The following is a 20137-nucleotide window of genomic DNA, read 5'->3' on the forward strand; positions in this document are numbered from 1 at the left end:
AACACAGCTAAGGCGTTTTCATCGCTCTAGCATGCCTCTATCAAAAGTTATTTGCGAAAAACTGCTAGATAGCATTCGTGACCTAAGATGACCTTAGGGCATAAACAAGGGTCACGGACACCATTTTCATGTTCAGTGTGTCTAAACCACTTGTAATTCGGTGTTTGAGAGTGTTTATAATGTCTTGCATCCAAAAGAGGCGCATTTCAATTTTCTCCCATTGACTTATAATTTTTTTTTTTTATAAATTTTGTCCCAACCTTTTGATGGGAAGGATTCACAAGGACAGAGCCACCGCTAAGCGAAGCTTGTTGCGGTGACCCTGCCCTCTACCCTCCGATCGCGCAATTCAGATTCTATGGCAGAATTTAGAGTCCAAAGTTTAACGTGCGCACAAAGCCGCGCACGGCCGGTCCCCTCGCTGACTTCGCCTGGCTACGGCCTGCCACCAACCGCAACCATACCTGTCAGGAGGCCCATAAATGTCGAGCGCCCGTCGCGCTTCGAACCCGGACTGTTATAACCGGGAACGCGTGCTCTCACCACGCGGAGTCCAACGCTCTAACCAACTGAGCTACGGGACCGGCAAATAATGGCGAGGTCGCAAAATTGACCTGACCTTAGGTCATCGATATCAAAATTCTGAGATATACATTTTGTACATGCTATTGCCCTTAGCAATCGCTGAAAGTTTCAAAGCGATCGGTCACTCGGTGTAGCTATGACAGACATTGAAAGTTTTTTATGAGGTGAGGTCACTTCAAGTGACCTGGTGACCTGACCTTGAATGACCTTGGTCTGAAATTTTCACAACATGTGTAGAATTGATGTATAATAAGGTGTACCAAAAACGGCGGCGCTCCGCGCCGCCGTTTTTGAGATATTCGCGAAAAACCACAAGGGGGGTGTTCAAACACCCCCCCCCCCCAGCAGGGCGCGGGTTAAGTGAGAAAAAAAATATCACAGTTTGGCGAATCACCGCGTGCCTTTTCCAAAATACAGATTAAAACAAGCTAATTACGTCCCATCCTCCGTATCCGTCATACCAGATACGACGACAGAATTTCTGCGAAACAGGGCTGACGACCGGGCCCAGTGAGCGTCACCGGTGAAAGTTTACTACAAACGCGATAAGCTCTAGTTCCCTGGAATATTGCGGTGAATGACACCAGACGTGTACGACCACAGCTGTTCGCGGCCAAAACTCACGATGTCCATGTAATCTCGTTATCTCGCCAAGACGATGCCCCAACAAGCTGACCAGCACACAATTATGATCCCGAGCCTTTCACTGCAATATTTACAGCATCATTGACAACTTAGTGATCTTTTCAAATTGCTTTTGTTTGGGTCTGCAAGTAGTCATGCTTACCAAGGCAGGTCCTTGGCGTTTTATCCGTAACGTTTGGTTTGATCTCTTCACGACGTAGGATCAATCATCGCAAAATTTCCTACGGCATAGCTAAGATAGCTTCAGCATAATGAAGCCAGAAGGAAAGACAATACAAGAACTTTCCCCGGTAGGCCTATCTTAGCGCTGAGATTGCCATAGGGCATGTAGGACAGGTAAAGACCGTCTCTCTGTCAACGTCAATCAGCAGATGGCTGAAGAAGCCGTTTGTGTTGACTTGACTGTTGTAAGTACAATCGCACCAAGCAACTCTCGCCTGGCCCATGCGGAAAGAGATCTCATCCCGGGACGGATGCAGCGAAATAACATTCGCCATGTTCCCTCCTAAGACGCAAATGCCGACACCGTATCCCCGTGGGACACTTAAGCGCCACGCGATGTAGTGTCGCCGCCGCTCCGAGGAGCTCAATTGTGGCGCGGCACAGCGTCCATCGGCGGCATTGTCGGCGCATCTATCGCCTCTGACCGCCCCTCGGCCGGACACACCGCGCTCCGCTGGCGGTGAATGTAATATTTTACTGAACGACCGATGGCCTGCAAAGGTGTTCAAATGCAATGGCTAATGAGAGCAGGGAATGATAATGACCAATTAGGGGTGCAAAGCCCCAGATTAGCCGGAACCAGCCGCGCTGCGCTCCTTATATCAACTGACCACTAAATGACTTCTTGAACACAAGTGATGCAGGCAAATTCACGCAATAAGGATCTTCAAATCATGGCACGATCGGTTTTTGACGGCATCGTTACACGGCTAAAGAGGCTCATTATTTGCTATGTTGTCATTTGTGCATACATCGTGAATAATTAAGGCTTGCTTGTTAAAGATTCCGCCTGGCGGCCATCTGGTGCTGAAAATCGGTGCTGATGGAGCAACATCTAAACTGATGACCGAGAGTTACATTCTCTTCATACACTTTCATAGACGCAAGGTGACAAACGTGTCATAGATCGAGCCTGCTGAAAAAGACGTTTGAACACCACCTGTGCGTGTTTTTTTTTTTTCGCGAACATTTTAAGAGGCTTCGCGAGCGGTGACAAAAAAAAAATCTCCAGATCCAGAGGAACCTACCAGCCATGTTTCCGCATACCTATGTAAGAACTTTGCCACGGGTAACTTTAGGTCAGGTATGGGTCAGGTCAACAGATCACGTGCAATGAGCTCACCTGAAGGGAAAAGGAACTGTTAAATGCTCACCTCTGCTACACCGACTTTTATTTAATTATGTGGCCAAGGAGCCTAGTATGACTATGTAGTAAGGGCATTCACAGGTTATGCCTCCCGAAGGAAGTGGAAATCCGGGGCTACAACGCTATATCAATCTCAACACGTCTTCAGATAGGTCATCTACACTGTCAGACTACACATACGTGTAGGTATTAATGTAACAGAAGGCCTCCCTACCTGCCTACGGCATGGCTTCCTAAATGAAATTTTAGTTACAATATGGAGTCTTTATGGTATTCTAAATATATCCAGAGGCGATTGCCCTTTCCCAGGATGGTCAACGAACAAAGATAAAATTTTGTCATCGGTCCAACCCCGATCCCGTCTCAGTTGGCTTAGACTGAATTATTATAAGCATTAGGCTCTCTTCAACAGCTATCAGGAAAGATTGTAGTCCTGTGCTGCAGGTGGCAGCACATCCTGGTGCAGATGTCGCTGTATCCGCGGTGCCGAGGTGCAGCAGTCACGGCTATCGAGACGGTAGCGAACGAGGAGCCTAGCAGTAGCATTGCAATTTGGACCAGACCAGCGGCCTTATGTCTATAACCGTCAACGTCCATGATCAGGCACCGGCGATCTCTCTCATGTAAGCGACTTGGTTATTTAGGATGTGGAAGAAGCTTAGCGGTAATGCTACCGAGTACCGAGTCGGGAAAAACGCCACTGGGAGGGTTGAGCCCCCCCCCCCGCCCACCCCAAGGTATCGGGAAGTTGAAGTAGTGAGCTGGCTGATAGCAATGGGCCATGATAGTAATAGTACCAGTAAAACGCCTTTTGGGCGAAGAACGAGCGAGCGAGACAGTGAGCCCTGCACGTGCGGAAGGGGGAGAGGGTACTTCCAACGGGCTTGTGCAAAGCACCCTTCTAACCGGTCGCTAGCGGTGTGCCAAATTTGAACGCAATCGGCCCAGCCGTTCCTGAGATCTGGAAGCGGCATTCTGCACGTGCGCACGTGCAAGCGGGGTCCAAACTGACTTTTGCACGGCACCCTACTAACTGGTCCCCAACCGTGTACCAAATTTGAGCGCAATCGGCCCAGCCGTTCTCGAGATCTGGAAACGCCCCCTGCACGTGCGCACGTGCAGTAGCACCCTAACCCCAACACATGGGAATGCATTGCCTGGTGGGTGCCTACCTGTATGCCAAGTTTCAGCGAAATCGCCCCAGTAATTACCGAGTTACTGAAATGGGAACAAATTTGGCACCTCTTATTGTTGCATTTTGCACGTGCAGTGGGGGTCACTTACATAGATCAAGAGTATCCGACCTTAGGTAGAAGGGATGCAGCTACCCTATAAAAATTACCGCAAGAAAATCGCCCAAGCGGCTGCTGAGATATGAGCCTCTCAAAATCACTACTTTTGCAAAACAGCTTGAACACCCTTGACAATTCACGTGGCACGTGCCACGACGGTCACTGAAATGTTTTAAAAGTAGTCAATTACGGGGTAGAAGGGATGGGGCTACCCAGCAAAAAAGACCGCAGGCCAATCGGTCCAGCGGTTGCTGAGATATAAGCCTCTCAAAAGCGTTACAGGCCGGGCCGGGCCGGGCCGGGCCGGGCTGCTCATACTGAGATTTTTCCGTTATATTGAAAAGACTCACTTCGCTCGCTGCGCTCGCTCGCTCGTAATAAGGCATGTATAAGGGTATGCAAGGCTCAAGTCAAAGTGAAAGATATACACCTATGAGCAGGGCTGCGGAGTCGGAGTCGGAGTCGGAGTCGGAGTCGGAGTCGGTCGGAGTCGACAGTTGTGACCGGAGTCGGAGTCGGAGTCGGAGTCGATTTTAGAAACCCGAGCCGGAGTCGGAGTCGGAGTCACCGAAAATCTGTCGACTCCGCAGCCCTGCTAGGTCTGCGGAGTCGGAGTCGGGTGTTGGAGTCGGTCGGAGTCGACAATTCTGCCCGGAGTCAGAGTCGGAGTCGGAGCTGGTTTTTGAAAGCCGGAGTCGGAGTCGGAGTCGGAGTCGCCGAAAATCCATCGACTCCGCAGCCCTGCCCATGAGTGTTAAGTAAGGTAGGTACTTACCGAATCGAGGTCATGTCTTGCAGCATTGGGCTGAGGACTGCGGTCAGGCTCCATACCGATCCAAACCTGATCCTGCTAAGGCTAGCCGAGCCCAGTCGCGTGTTGCCATGGCAACGGACGTCGTCAGTGGAGGGCGGGTTGTGTGTCGATATACCCTGTGTCGACCGGCCCAATCTGCTCAGTCCAGCCCTATGAGTGCATGCACTGTAATAAACCCAATCACAAGTTTGAACCCACTCACTGTCACACTGTCCAACCACATGCTGGTGTCCATGGTGACGGAGTTCCACTGTAAACAAATGTCTAACTTTATCAAATATTCGTCCGCTTTCACTTTCAGGCAAGGCTCACCTCACTGCTCGCACCACTGCACTGTAACGAACACTTCGCAGAAAGCCGTCACTGCCACTGCCTACTCTGCCACTTTCCTTCCAAACGCACTGAATACTGGTAGATTTCCATTGTCCCCGCGTGGTCCAATTCAGTGCAATACGCTACTGCTCTCCGTGTCATCAGTCAAGTCGGCCTCTGATTGGTTCAGAGACGGACTGTCTCGTATTACGCCTCAGGCGACGGCTCGTACCGCGCACGGCTGGGGGTGGGGGTGGGGTGGAGGGCTGGGAAAGGAGGGAGAGGGGCACAGGCCGGGCGACAGCCGGAACGCAGCTTGAACCCAGAGGCTTGAACCGTTCACGGTTCTTAGCTCATGGTTTTAAGTCGCGGCAGTTGTTTCATGCCCGTTCGATTGCCGATATTTTAGTAGGTAGGTATCGTTGCAGTGAAAGGTTGCTGAAGGGGGGGGGGGAGGTTATGCACAAACGTTTTTGCTGGTAAGTGGTAACTGGGTTTCTCCATTGTCTCATGCATGGTGAGCCGCACGTGTCACGGGAATTTCACCAATGAGAGACCCAGCCTAAGCTTTTGTATTGTTGGCCTTAGGTTGCAGGTCGAATTGGGGTTATTGAAGCTTCTTGTCAATATCTCTTGATTAGATTAAACTTATGTGGAGTCGCCAGTCGCGAAAGACACTGCTGGATTGAGAAAGACCGGTAGGTCTCTCTGAATCTCTCATTCGACAGTTTCGTGACCTTAGCGGCTTTGATCTGACCTTGGCCTGCGAGGTTCAGGCGTGAGAGGCGAGTGTGACAGCAATGATAAACAGGAAAAACTGATATCCAAAAGTTGTCGAATCGATGAAAAATTTATGAATTTAGAGAGAAACAGTTGAAAATATAATCGTATTGGCGCATACGTTCATCATATGTATCTAGTCGGTTGCATTTTAAACGTACTTTCGTTGCACTTTCACAAGCATACGAACACACGTAAAGCTATTTACCTGCGCAAAAACATCGTGATTTATTTCTACATGTATTATGCATCCAGCCTAATTAACATTATAAATGTTTAAATAAGCCGTAATGATATAAACTGTCGGGGTGTATGCATGGGTGGGTGCAGAGCAGCCACTACCTAGATTTTTTAATTTGTAATTCAGTCTTTGCTCATATTATGTAAAAGAGGAAGGATTGAGCGTTCAGAAAGTTATAAACAATATGAGTTACTAGAGCAGCGTAGGAAGATATTCGGCCTCAAACCTAAGCTGGCCGTTTTACCCCACCTTCCCCTATATAGGCACTCCTATTTAACTTTAAAAGTAGTATAAGTAGTATAAGTCATAGAGATCTTATATACATAGAGATGACACGCCTATGTTAAAGCACTTGATTTCGTGGCGATTCAGTGGGTCTTTTTAAGCAAGGTTTTCTGGGGTGCCATGGCCCGTGACTTGCATTTTGTAAGGATTCGGTCAAGGAGATTGTGTTCACATCCGCTTATTTTTAAGTACAGTTTTTCTTTTTTGTCTAGCTGTGACGCTTTCGAGCGTTATTATTGAAATGAAATTAGGCATGTTTTAACCTTATGCTCGTATCAGGTACTGCATGTATTATTAACCCTCGCCGTCCGCCGGGGGTGGGGGATGGCAGGTGCCACCTCCCTATAGGGTTTTTCACGATAGCTCCGAACACGCAGGCGATAGAGAGCTGAAGCTTGGCATACCTGACCTTTGATCCAAGCCGCATCTTGTGACACCAACCGCATTTTCAGGTCAGGTCAGGTCACTGAACTGTGGCGTCATAAGTGAACCTCTGCACAGTCCTCAGATGTCGCAACTTCGCAACGCCGTCACCGTCAGTGCCAGAGGGACTTTCACAGGGAGATGAAACTTACAGGATGTAGTATCATCCAGAGGTCTCACAACTTGTACATATATCTCGGATTTTCCCTAAAAATCACATGAGGTCAGGTCGGCCACGTGACCTCACCATTAGGTATAAGTCAATGGGGAAAAATGAAAACTGCTGTGTTAGCGCCGAGAACTATCTCAAACAGCAGCACATGGAATCGTGATTTCTTGCACGCCTTGCAAGGTCCGATGCTTCACTTTTGTATTGTTGACATTGCGTGGCGTCATTTATAGTCACTTGGGTCATTGATTAAAGAAAGCGCGGTTTTGAGGCTCATGATTACATATATAACTGCAATGAAAACCGTAAGACGGTTTGACAAAAGTCAGTTTGTCAGTTTGGCCAACATGTCTTATTTTCATGGCCCTATTTTGAATATAATTGTTAGCATGAGGCTTACGGTTTTCATTGCAGTTATATATGTACTTGGGTCATTAGAGTTTTTCATCAGTAACTCCCCATCAATTTGAGTTAGCGAGTAGGGAAAGCCACCAATAAACTCAGGAAGACCTGCCGATTCGAGTAATATGTAACGTGACCTCTTTCAACCAGCTTCGTGATCTGGGGGAGCTGACCTGCCCTTGACCCGAGGTCAACACCTCAAGTTGACCTCACCCGAACAAAAAGTATACCATTCGACGCGCCTGAGCGAGGCAAACACGATGATGCCAAAATCGCGGCCCTCCGACCGTCTTTTTTTGCGAAGTTATGAAAAACTGAACCCTGGCCCTTGGTCACTTGACCTGGCCTCATGAGACCTTAAAATCGGGTACCAGTCCCTGCGTCTTGTAACGGCGCACACGCTTGTTTTTTCCGCGACGCTCTAGCTTCATCAGGGGCGAAACTTCTTTGACCTGACCTGTGACGTCATCGGTGACCCCGAGGTCAATGAAATTGGAGTTCCGTCGACAAATTTGACAGGGCTATCGAACATCGTTTGAATGTTACGGATCCGTCCAGTAGTTTCGGAGATACGGGAGGGGGGCAAAAAATGCCCCCCACCCCCCACCGCGCGGAAGGTGGCCGGGAGGTCCACCACCTGCCGGGTTGGTGAGAGCCTGAATGAGAGAGAATGTTTTTAGGCGAGCTTTTAAGGAATTCAATAAAAACACAAAATGAAATCATGCTACAAATTGCATTGCTTACCTCAGGAATGAAATCAGCCAGGAAAAAACAGCAATATTTTTAACCAGTAAAACGCCTTTTGGGGCAACCAACGGAGCGAGCGAGAGGGTGGGCCTTGGACAAGCGAATTTTCGAGGGACACCGCCAACTAACTTGTGCACTGCACCCTACTAACCGGTCCCTAGTGATATGCCAAATTTGAGCGCAATCGGCCTAGCCGTTCTCGAGATCTGGAAGCGGCACCCTGCACGTGCACACGTGCAAAATGGGTCACAACTGACTTTTGCACGGCACCCTACTAACTGGTCCCTAACCATGTACCAAATTTCAGCACAATCGGTTCAGCCGTTCTCGAGATCTGGAATCGACCCCTGCACGTGCGCACGTGCAGCAGCACCCCAACTGTGGCACATGGATATGCATTGCCTAGTGGGTGCCTACCTACATACCAACTTTCAGCGCAATCGGCCAAGTAGTTAACAAGATATTGCAACAATTGCAAAACTGACACCTCTTCGCTTTGCACGTGGCACGTGCATAAGGGGTTACCCACATGCATCGGGAATAGTCCAATACTTGGTAGAAGGAATGAAGCTACCCTAGAAAAATCATCGAATGTAAATCGGTCTAGTGGTTGCTGAGATATAAGCCTCGCAAAAGCGTCCGCACGGCCGCCCGGTCGCTCATACTCAGAAATTTCCGTTAATCTACGAAAGACTACGCTTGCCTCACTCGCTACGTATTAATTTCTTCAGACTAACAATGCCTCAGCCATATTGGCACGCTACTGGCTGAAAATAAGTTGCTTAAAAAGACCCACTGAATCGCCACGATTTCAAGTGCATGTCATCTCTATGTATATAAGATCTCTATGGTATAAGTAGTATAAGTAGTATAAGTATAAGTAGTATATATAGTATAAGTAGTATAAGTAGTATATAAAGTATTTTTTTATAACATATTTTCATAATTTCTTTTGAGCCGAAAGTTGGTGACTCCATGGAAGTCGACCTGAGTCCCTGGACCCTGGCCCTCAATTGCAATACCCCAGCACTCTCCAGCCCCGTGGACGCAGATTGTTCGTTCTTCGTAGGTCGAATTTCGAAATGCGTATAACTTAAGACGGAAAAAGCTTGAACCGTTCACGTTGTGAAATATGTGCTGCGCAGCTCCGAACAGTGCAGGCGCGGGAACTACTTTCAGACTGGGAGGGGGGGGGGGCACACTATAAAAAGATCAACCAAGGGTACCCCAATTCTAGTTTTTCTCACTGGTTGTAGGCCACTGATGTACTTTTCATCCCTTGGCTTTTTCAATAAAAAATAAAACATTTACAAAAAAGTGCGATATTGTGTCTCAAAGTTGTGGGGGTACCTACCGCCCCTGCACAGCCCCAGAAATCGGGGGGGGGGGCAAGCTGCCCCACTGCCCCCCCCCCCCCCGGTTCCCGCGCCTATGGCTCCAAACATCAATCAGCCCAAAGCGGAGGCATGCGGAAGATACAGGGTTGCACAATCGCCTGCAGTGAAGTGTGAATCATTATCTAAAGCCGCTTATTCTGAGCTGGCCCAGTGAAGAAGGGAACGGGGATTCACCCCATCACCCCATTCCCCATCATCTGCATCGCTCAGGCTCGCCAGGGAAGTCCCTGATCGCGGCTTGCTCCTGGTGTGCAACTGCACACACCTGCGCTACCGACCAGTACTTGCACCGCTTCAGCCGGTTGCAAGTGCTCATTCATATTCCTAATGCACCCGCTCCGGTCCGCTGAACAGGGGCCGCAGTGTGCTCTGGACGCGCCGCGGTGTCGGTAGAACGCGCGTCAGAGCGGTTAGGCGTCGGTGCAGCGATTGGGGAACTTACTTCAACGTTGTAGATATGGCGGTGGGTACCTCGCAGTGGTGGACAATGGTCGTTTTTACCTCGAGCATGGTAGTCAGTTGTGGCGCAATCAGCATTGGTGTGACGAACTCTTCAGGTGAGATAGGGCGCAGGAGCTGGGGCTATCAAATGGAATGCCTTGTTGTAGTGTTATAATTCAGTGCAACGTTTGAACAAAAAATGCTTGGGCTCGATCTAACAAGATAAAAGTTTGAGTAATCAAATTTGACTGTAAAATTTCTAGCACACTTTTGTGTTGCATTTGAAATCTGCATATTAAAGGGACTATCCCACCTTCTAAAATGTTGTTAAAACCAGTTAAATTGTGCCCGACTTTAGAGATTGGATGACCAGGAACACGGTTCTGGCATTTATTTTTCATTAAACATCTTAGGCTTCCCATATTCCAAACACAAACTTTCAAATATGTGACGTCACAGCCCAAAATTACCTCCTTCCCCAGGCCACATTACTGTCATAAACCTGATTCTTTTTACTCTGTAGGCACCACAACAAAGTTCAGACCAAGTTTTAAGCGATTTTTCAACGAACAAACCCATTCAAATCAGAATGACTAGACGAGGTGACGTCACACTAACGGTCGCTCCATGTTGAAGATAGGGCCTTGCACAAGGCCCATTTTCAAACGAAGGGAACGAATTTCTTCAACACCAAGAGGCCGCGGGGGTTGCAACCTAGATAGATAGTGGTTTCTGAACCTCGCCGCAAACTTGGCGATCTCAACTCAAACCCCATGTTAAAGGTCCCTTTAACTATTATTTTGCATCTTATTACTTCGAAATAAAGAATTTATTCACATCATTTAGCGAGATGTATCGATGACACTTTGCCCTAGGTATTAGGATAAGCTGTGTCAATATGTAGTTACTAGGCATTGACCAGAAAAAAATCTGAATCTGAAAAAAATTCTGTTCCAGAAAAAAATCTGAATCTGAGATTATTCATAACGGTTGAATGTCTGTCCATTTGATGCCTTTAGGTAGGTACTAAAGTACATGAAGCGTTCAGTGTTCAACGTTCAACGACCAACGTATCTTTGGCCGTTTTCTTTGAGCTCCGCATACTTACGCCAAAGTGTCTAAAACCAACATATTCTCTGTCACATTCCAGATTGCCACCCTCCGGAGTTATCCCGCGCCGATCTGCTCCATTGGCTGAGGCAGCACCACCAATCCTCCAGCCAGTCTGGGACGAACGGGACTCGCAGTGAGTCACAGCACCTCCCCGCTGGCGGCACAGGCTGCTCGCCGGCCACCCTGTGCGACCCGGCCGATCCCCTGGACGACTGCTACCATCCTCGGGACGCCTGCGACGGCATGGCAGACTGCATCTCCGGCCGGGATGAGCTGCACTGCGACTCCAGTCTCTGTCCGTTCCGACGCGCTGGCGCCATCTCTGTGAGCGTCAGTGGAAGCGAGGAGCTCGTTTGGGATGACGTGAACCTGCGCGGCTGTGCCCGATTCTGTACTGAAGCGCCGGCAGGGTGTGTGGCGTTCGGCTACAGCGCGGCTGGGAGGCGCTGCCGCGTGTTCCGCAGTGTAAGCGGTCTCGAGGACGCTCCGGGATGGGTGCTCTACGTCAGGCAGCAGCCGTCTGAGCTGAGCTCGGAGATGGCTCTGGAAACGCTGTCTGCAGACGGTGCAGGACAGGTGACGTCACCTAGGAGCGCAAACACGGGAGCGACGGCCTCTGGAAGCGCAAACACGGGAGTGGCGTCATCTGATAATCCGGAGAAAAGGCCGACGGCTGCAAGCGGGCGAAGAGAGTTCGCCCAGGTCGTGGCGCTGTCACAGAGCGATGGAGAACTCAGAGCAAGGCACCGAGCGACCAGAGCCGCCGCCTGCGAGAATGACATGTTTGAGTGTCGGACGTTGGGGCCATCGGAATGCGTGCCTTACAGCTACGTGTGCAACGGCAAAGAAGAGTGTACCTACGGCTTGGACGAGCCACTGTGCGACAACGTCTTCGCGACTTTTGCTCGCATTCAGGGATACTCCATTGTCTCTTCCATGCAACTGTCCGGGATCAGCAAGCACGGATGTGCAGTTTACTGCGACAGGCACGAGTACGAATTTCCCAAGTGTGACTCGTTTTCGTATAACCAAGCGCAGCAGCTGTGTACTGTGGGCTGCGCTTCGTGCGCCGACGCTCCTCGCATTGTGCGTGACACCAGCGCTGACTATTACAGGCTTCTTCCTGTGATCGTCAGATTAGGGGTGAGGTCGCGAGAAAGTTTCATAAGTTCCTTGGGTATCGGAAATGAAGAACCCGCTCAGAGCCAACCAGACAGCAGTGTCAGCTCTGGACTGAACACTCCTCTGGGCTCGCCAGTCACCAGCTTCACCACAGAGCCGACTGCGAGCGCCGCGACCCCAGTCCGTCCGGGAGCCAGCCCCTCGTCCCTGCTGCCCGCTGACTGCGGGCGCAGACCACTCGACGCCAACCCTGTCTTCGACACGCGCACACGCGTTCTGTCAGCCGGCAGCAGCTCCAGGCGCGTGGTGGGCGGCAAGGTGGTGACCTACGGCACCTACCCGTGGCAGGCGCAGATCCAGGTCTACAGCAACGCCGGCCACTTTGAGCACCACTGCGGCGGCGTTCTGATCAGCGAGCGGCTCGTGCTGACGGCGGCGCACTGTCTGCGACCAGCGCTCACTCGACTGCAGGTCAAACTCGGCCAGCACGACCGGCGCGACGCCAGCGAGCAATTCGAGCAGACGTTCGCCGTGGAGAACGCGCTCAGTCACCCGGGCTACGGAGCGGACCCGGCGCGCGGCGACGCCGACGACATCGCGGTGCTGAAGCTGCGCCTGCGCCACGGCCGGCCGGTGGTGTTCAGCTCGCACGTGCAGCCGCTGTGTCTGCCGCGCGGGCCGTCGCCGGTCGGCCAAGAGTGCCACATCTCCGGCTGGGGTAAGACGGACGCGCGTCTGCCGGACGCGGCCAGCTCGGCAGCCGACATCCTGCACGGAGCCAGCGTTCCGATCGTATCGGACAGCGTGTGCGCCGCGCCGGAGCTGTACGGGTCGCGGTTCGTGGCAGAGCGGATGGTGTGCGCCGGTCACCTGGCCGGCGGCGCCGACACGTGCCAGGGCGACTCGGGCGGCCCGCTGGCCTGCCCGGGCGCCGACGGACGCTGGCAGCTCTCTGGTATAGTCTCTTTCGGTGTCGGCTGCGGCGACCTGCTGAAGCCGGGGGTGTACACTAGGGTCAGCTACTACGTGCCCTGGATCGAGAGGGTTGTCCAGCTGCTCTGAATAGGATTGCGTCGTTGACTTGCGATGTGTGTCGGTATGCCTACTTGTACTTGCATGTAACGTACGAGTATGAAATGCTGATTGCTGTTCGGCTATTTAATGAATACACCGTTCCTCCAAGAAATTTATTATTTTATACCAGACTAGAGGTACAGGTTTACGCGATAACTGTATGTTTTGATATGTATGATTAACGGATGCATTAGTTTGGGTGTAGAAACTTGCATTTTTATTGGTATGATTTTTGTAGAAGTGGGTAACTGCTTTTAATTGAACTGTAAAGTATGATGGTGATGCATGCGAGTTCTTCGAGCCCTTTGTAAGTTAAGATGTTACTGAACGCAACCCTACCCTACCCTACCCTACCCTACCCTACCCTACCCCACCATACCCTACCCTACCCTACCCTACCATACCCTACCCTACCCTACCCCTACACTACACTACCCTACCCTACCCTACCTTACCACTACCCTACCCTACCCTACCTACCCTACCCTACCCTACCTACCCTACCCTACCCTACTCCTACCCTACCCTACCCTACCCCACCCTACCTTACCCTACCCTTACCCTACCCTACCCTACCCTACTCCTACCCTACCCTACCATACCCTACCCTACCCTACCATACCCTACCCTACCCTACCTTTACACTACCCTACCCTACCCTACCCTACCCTACCCTACCCTACCCTACCCTACCCTACCCTTACACTACCCTACCCTACCATACCCTACCCTTACACTACCCTACCCTACCCTACCCTACTCCTACCCTACCCTACTCCTACCCTACCCTACTCCTACACTAACCTACCCTACCCTACCCTACCATACCCTACCCTTACACTACCCTACCCTATCCTACCCTACCCTACCCTACCCTTACACTACCCTACCCTACCCTACCTTACCCTACCCTACCCTACCCTACCCTACCCTATCTAACTCTACCCTACCCTACCCTACCCTACCCTACAATCCCCTACCCTACCCTACCCTACCCTACCCTACAATCCCCTACCCAACCCTACCCTACAATCCCCTACCCTACCCTACCCTACCCTACCCTACCCTACCCTACCCTACCCTACCCTACCCTACCCTACCCTACCCTACCCTACCCTACCCTACACTACACTACCACCGACAGTCCAAGTTTCAGCTAAATCGGCCCAGAAACGGCTGAGATATTGCAAAAACAAATTAATTGTTTTTACTGGCGAATCCCCTTGGCGAGCGGTGCCTTGTGTCGGCCTTCGTTGGCTCTGATGCTTTTCACTCAGTTTTCTAAGCGAACAACTGAGCCTAAAGCACGTGCCCTCTGCTCGGCGCCGGTCGCGGCCCCATCACGTGCACACCGCTGAACCCACCCCCTCAAGAATTTAATACGACAAATGAGTGCACGCGATCGACTTACAGCGAAAATTTCACCCCCGTAGCCCTTACCGTTCCCGAGCAATAGCCTGTTTTTGCCGATTCTAATGCTAACCCTATGGCGCACATGAGCACGCGCCACGGGCGCACCCCCGGCCGCATCGTGCCCAAAATTTAATACGACCTGTTCATTTACGTGACCCACGAGTGGTAAAAGTTTCACCATCCTGCGTCCATCGACGGCGCCGCAATAAGCGTTTTTGGGAGTAACCCCGACGGCGGCGTGGGCGTGGGCGGCGGCGGACTTTTTAAGATTTATAATAGTAGACTAGAGGTACAGGTTTACGCGATAACTGTATGTTTTGATTTATGTTATGTTACGGGTGCATTACTTTGGGTGATTGACTTGTATTTTTAGCTCTATTATTTGGGTAGATTTGGGTAGCTGTTTTTAATTGAACTGTAAGGGATGATGATAGTTGCGGGTTGTTCAAGTGTTTTGTATGTTGGGCCCTTTTTGAACTCAACCCTACCCCTACCCTATCCCTACCCCTACCCTACCCTACCCCTACCCTACCCCTATCCTATCCTACCCTATCCTATCCTACCCTACCCTACCCTTCTACCCTACCCTACCCTACCCTACCCTACCCTACTACCCTACCCTACCCTACCCTACCCTACCCTACCCTACCCTACCATACCCTACCCTACCCTACCCTACCCTACCCTACCCTATCCTACCCTACCCTAGTCCCTACCCTACCCTAGTCCCTACCTTACCCTACCCTACCCTACCCTACCCTACCCTACCCTACCCTACCCTACCCTTACACTACCCTACCCTACCCTACCCTACCCCTACCCTACCCTACCCTACCCCTACACTACCCTACCCTTCCCTACTCCTACACTACCCTACCCTACCCTACCCTACCTACCCTACCCTACCCTACCTAACTCTACCCTACCTAACTCTACCCTACCCTACCCTACCCTACCCTACCATACCCTACCCTAGTCCCTACCCTACCCTACCCTACCCTACCCTACCCTACCCTACCCTACCCTACCCTACCCTAACCTACCCTACCATACCCTACCATACCCTACCCTACCCTATCCTACACTACCCTAACCTACCCTACCCTACACTACCCTACCCTACCCTAACCTACCCTACCCTACCCTACCATACCCTACCCCCCTACCCTACCCTACCCTACCCCCACTACCTTACCTTACCCTACCCTACCCTACCCTACCCTACACTACCCTACACTACCACCGACAGTCCAAGTTTCAGCTAAATCGGCCCAGAAACGGCTGAGATACCCTACCCTACCCTACCCCTACACTACCCTACCCTACCCTACCCTGCCCTACACTACACTACCCTTAACTACCACCGAATGTCCAAGTTTCAGCTAAATCGGCCCAGAAACGGCTGAGATATTGCAAACACAAATTTATCGTATTTACTGGCGAATCCCCTTGGCGAGGGGTGCCCGGCGCCGGTATTCGTTGTCAAAGGTCAATGACCTTCCGGCTCTGATTATTTCCAGTCAGCGAACAACTGAGCCTAAAGCACGTGCCCTCTGCTCGGCGCCGGTCGCGGCCCCATCACGTGCACACCGCTGAACCCACCCCCTCAAGAATTTAATACGACAAATGAGTGCACGCGATCGACTTACAGCGAAAATTTCACCCCCGTAGCCCTTACCGTTCCCGAGCAATAGCCTGTTTTTGCCGATTCTAATGCTAACCCTATGGCGCACATGAGCACGCGCCACGGGCGCACCCCCGGCCGCATCGTGCCCAAAATTTAATACGACCTGTTCATTTACGTGACCCACGAGTCGTCAAAATTTCACCGTCCTGCGTCAATCGACGGCGCCGCAATAAGCCTTTTTGGGAGTAACGCCGGCTGCGTAACCCCGACGGCGGCGGACTTTTTAAGATTTATAATAGTAGATTGATGATTGATCCCAATAACTACTGACGACAAGGAACAACAAGTTACAAAAAACGTAGGACAAAACCTTAACGATTTATTTCAAAGCAATGCCTCTTTTAAAACTACCTATGCAGTGTGCACGTTCGCAGTTCTATGGCCCACACATGCTGCGCTGCGCCGACCGTGTGGCGTACTAGATAGGTATATATATATTAGGGTGGCACTTAGCAATAGGGTGAATTTTATATCATCCGATTTTTATGCGTGCGGGTAGTTTTCTGGTTCCATTCCCGTAAAAAATAATGTGTGCAAAATGATTTTGAAAAATATTGATATTTAGGGGTCGCGAATTGAGGTCAAAGTTAACATTTTTGGGGAAAAATCCAACTTTTTGGAAACTACTTTAAACCTTTTTGGAATGACATATGTGGTCATTAAGCGTCATTTCTGACGTATTTTGACCTTTATTTGTTTAACAATTGTTTATCCCATCACTTCCGGCCGATCGTAGCCAGTCCAGGTCAGGCCAAGACGGGTCTGATCTGGGCTGTTTTACCCATGTCAGGCCTGTTTTGGCCTTCGACCGGTGCCTCCTCACAGTGGAGGTCATATCCTCTGAATAGTGTGAGGAGTGACCGGTCTCTCCTGTTCCAAAGGGAGGACGAGCCCTACGGTTCTATCGGTTCTTGAGACATGCTCCTTTTCTGTCAAAGAGAATGTTAAGAAGTTGGAGTCAGTCTATCGCCGGCGGGCGAAAGCAGAGGCGAGAGTGTGCATTGAGCTGCACTGGTTTATTGTGCTTTCGGGATGTTCTTCCGTGGGCGCTTCTTCCGACTCTAGTGCCAGTGCCAGCAACAGACTTACCTGGCCGCTGCGGCGCGCACACGGAGGGAACGTCTTTGACGATGGCGACCATGAGAGAAACGTCGTCTCACACTCCCAAGTGCATGTGGGCGAGCGGACGTCCCCAACAGTGAACTGGCCTCGACCGGGCCAAACTGCCCAACCGTAATGTGTGAAGAACACGTGAGCCTGTTATCAACTGCGGCATGGAACTTAGGATACGACTCCGGCTGAACCGCGAATCCTGAATCGCGAGAGAAGGAGCGTCGACCGATTCTAGGTACTGGTGATGGGGAGGGGGGAGGGATTGGGGTGGCCAAGCTCCTCGCCGTTCCCAACCTCCCCTCCATCCAAGCACAGGAGGCCATGCTCACAGCGCTGGGGGACCAAGAACTGGAGAAGCGGAACTGAGGCCTTTTGCTTCGACGCCACGACGGCGAACAGCATGCTGGTGAACGGTACTTTAGCCCTTATCGAGCAGAAGCTGGATCGGCCCGTCCTCCAGCTGGCCTGCCGGCACCACGTGTAAGAACTGGTCCTAGAGAAGGCCTTCTCCACCTGCCCTAGAATCTCGAGCGGCCTCTACATCCGGCTGTTTAAGAGGTTCAAAGGCGGGTGGGAGTTCATACTTCATTGACAGGATCACACTGATGGCGTTCGCCGTCGACGACCTTCCGGAGGGGGACGAGCTGCTGGTCGGCTTCCATCGCTTCCATCGCTGGACTATGCCTAGCTCCGGGAACTGGGGAGACTACCTATCGAAAACTTCTGGAGCTCTGCGTAATTGCTCTCGGTGGAGTTGTTCCAAGCACGGCATCCGTTTCTCCGCCTCAGAGTACTCCACTGAGTTAGGTGGATGGCAAAGACCATCCGCACTGTGGATGCCTTCCTCTTCAGGGAGCGGCTCCGGCTGACGGCGGCCGAGGCCCAGGTCATCAGACGCTGTGCGCTGTCCGTCGCCTGCAAGTTTGCTGCCGCCGCCGCCGCCTGGTTTGGGACTCTACTGCCACTGCGCCGGCTCTGGACCTGACCTTCGTGAACTCGTTCTGCACCTACCCCGACAAGGAGCTGTCGAAGGCGACAGTCCCGGTCTTCGGCCGTCAGCTGTAGTACTTGAGCGATCGGCTGGTGACTCTGGAGCTCTTAGACCCCGACCCTCGGGCTCAATCAAGACATGGTGCGGGCAATAGACTTGTAGGAGAGGGAGGACGAGGACCCGCCCCATAAGTCCTTAGTGGACACTATGAACGCCGCTCTCGCGACCGAGACGTTGGCGAGCTTCCTCACACCATCGTTCAAAAAGCTCTCAAGGATCTACAACCTGGACGCGGGGCTAATAATCAATGACCAAGGCCACTGGGAGGACAGCAGCTACCAAACCGCAGCTCGTGTAGTCCGGGAGCTGCGGATGGTGAATGACTTCACCAGGCGCGGTATGGCGCTGATGTAGGACTGGCACTCATGAAAGACAAAGATTAGCGCCAGTTCTTCCTCCATGTCGTTTAAAAGATCACAGAAAACGCTAACCTGACACCCGAAGATCGACTGCAAATTGCTAACCAGGCTACACACGTGATCTGGGTGCCCGTTGCTCATGATACCCCTCCCTCCAATGAGGCGCCAATAATCTACTAAAGAGGAGGAACTAGAGTAGTGGAGTATATAGACGAGCGTTTTGGTGTGATCGAAGCTGCATGAAATATCAATAAACAATATGAAAATTACTAAGAAATGCCTTATTATCATCCGATTACAGCGTAATAGGAAAGTCAGAAACGATTTTAATGATATTGAAATATGCTACCAAAATCTCAATTTTGACCTTGATTCGCGACCTCTAAACATCAATATTTTTCAATAAAAATTTGCATCCCTTATTTTTTACGGGAATGGAACCGGAAAACCACCCGCACGCATTAAAAATCAAAAATTGATTTTTAAGTGCCACCCTAATATATATATATATATATATATATATATATATATATATATATATATATATATATATATATATATATATATATATATATATATATATATATATATATATATATATATATATATATATATATATATATATATAATTGTCCGCTCTACATACTCATTGCACATCCATGAAACCAGAACATCCAAAACATTTGTGTCGTTTTGGTAAAAGAAGCTTTGTTATTATCGTTGCCAGCATGAACAGACGAAAGCAATAGACACAATATCAGCACAATTAAAGCAATATGTTTCATTTTCAGTCACAACTATACAATTATATGTTTATCATAGCTGACACTGTTTATTATCCTATAGTCAGCAATCACAGTTGGTCATCATTAATCACGCATTTGCACCCAGTGGCTATAAATAGGGCTGCGGAGTCGATGGATTTTCGGCGACTCCGACTCCGACTCCGACTCCGAAACCGCGCAGAACTGTCGACTCCGGCTGACTCCAACTTCGACTCCGACTCCGCAGACCTGGCAGGGCTGCGGATTCGATAGAATTTCGGTGACTGCGACTTCGACTCCGGCTCCGGTTTCCAAAATCGACTCAGAATACGACTCCAACGCCCGTCACAACTGTCGATTCCGACTGACTCCGACTCCGACTCCGACTCCGCAGCCCTGGCCATAACATTCATTACTGATTATCGTATCGAACGATAACTTCTGCACATTATTACTAATATTACTAATCAATGGTAAAAGGAGCTGCTGTTCACCCTTTCCCTAACCTTTTCCTACTTCATTGTGCTTCACCGGTTTCA

General features: G+C 50.6%; 1 protein-coding gene across 1 annotated transcript; it reads left to right on the forward strand.

Moving 5' to 3' along the window:
* The first annotated feature begins 8877 nt into the window (after positions 1-8877).
* LOC122385754 lies at positions 8878-13323 on the forward strand. The gene is made up of 2 exons (XM_043374239.1): positions 8878-10018; positions 11053-13323. Exons 1-2 carry the CDS (start codon positions 9919-9921, stop codon positions 13197-13199), a joined length of 2247 nt encoding a protein of 748 aa, XP_043230174.1. The 5' UTR covers positions 8878-9918; the 3' UTR covers positions 13200-13323.
* The last annotated feature ends 6814 nt before the right edge of the window (positions 13324-20137 follow it).

This window comes from Amphibalanus amphitrite, unplaced genomic scaffold (assembly GCF_019059575.1).
Source record: "Amphibalanus amphitrite isolate SeventyFive unplaced genomic scaffold, NRLGWU_Aamphi_draft 000229F_arrow, whole genome shotgun sequence".
NCBI classification, from domain to species: Eukaryota; Metazoa; Arthropoda; class Thecostraca; order Balanomorpha; family Balanidae; genus Amphibalanus; species Amphibalanus amphitrite.

Bases quoted from the DNA above. Each gene is read 5' to 3' on its own strand.
- LOC122385754 (XM_043374239.1), top strand. From the start codon at position 9,919: ATGGCGGTGGGTACCTCGCAGTGGTGGACAATGGTCGTTTTTACCTCG. The intron at 10,019-11,052 runs GTGAGATAGGGC...GTCACATTCCAG, and splicing joins TGGTGTGACGAACTCTTCAG to ATTGCCACCCTCCGGAGTTA.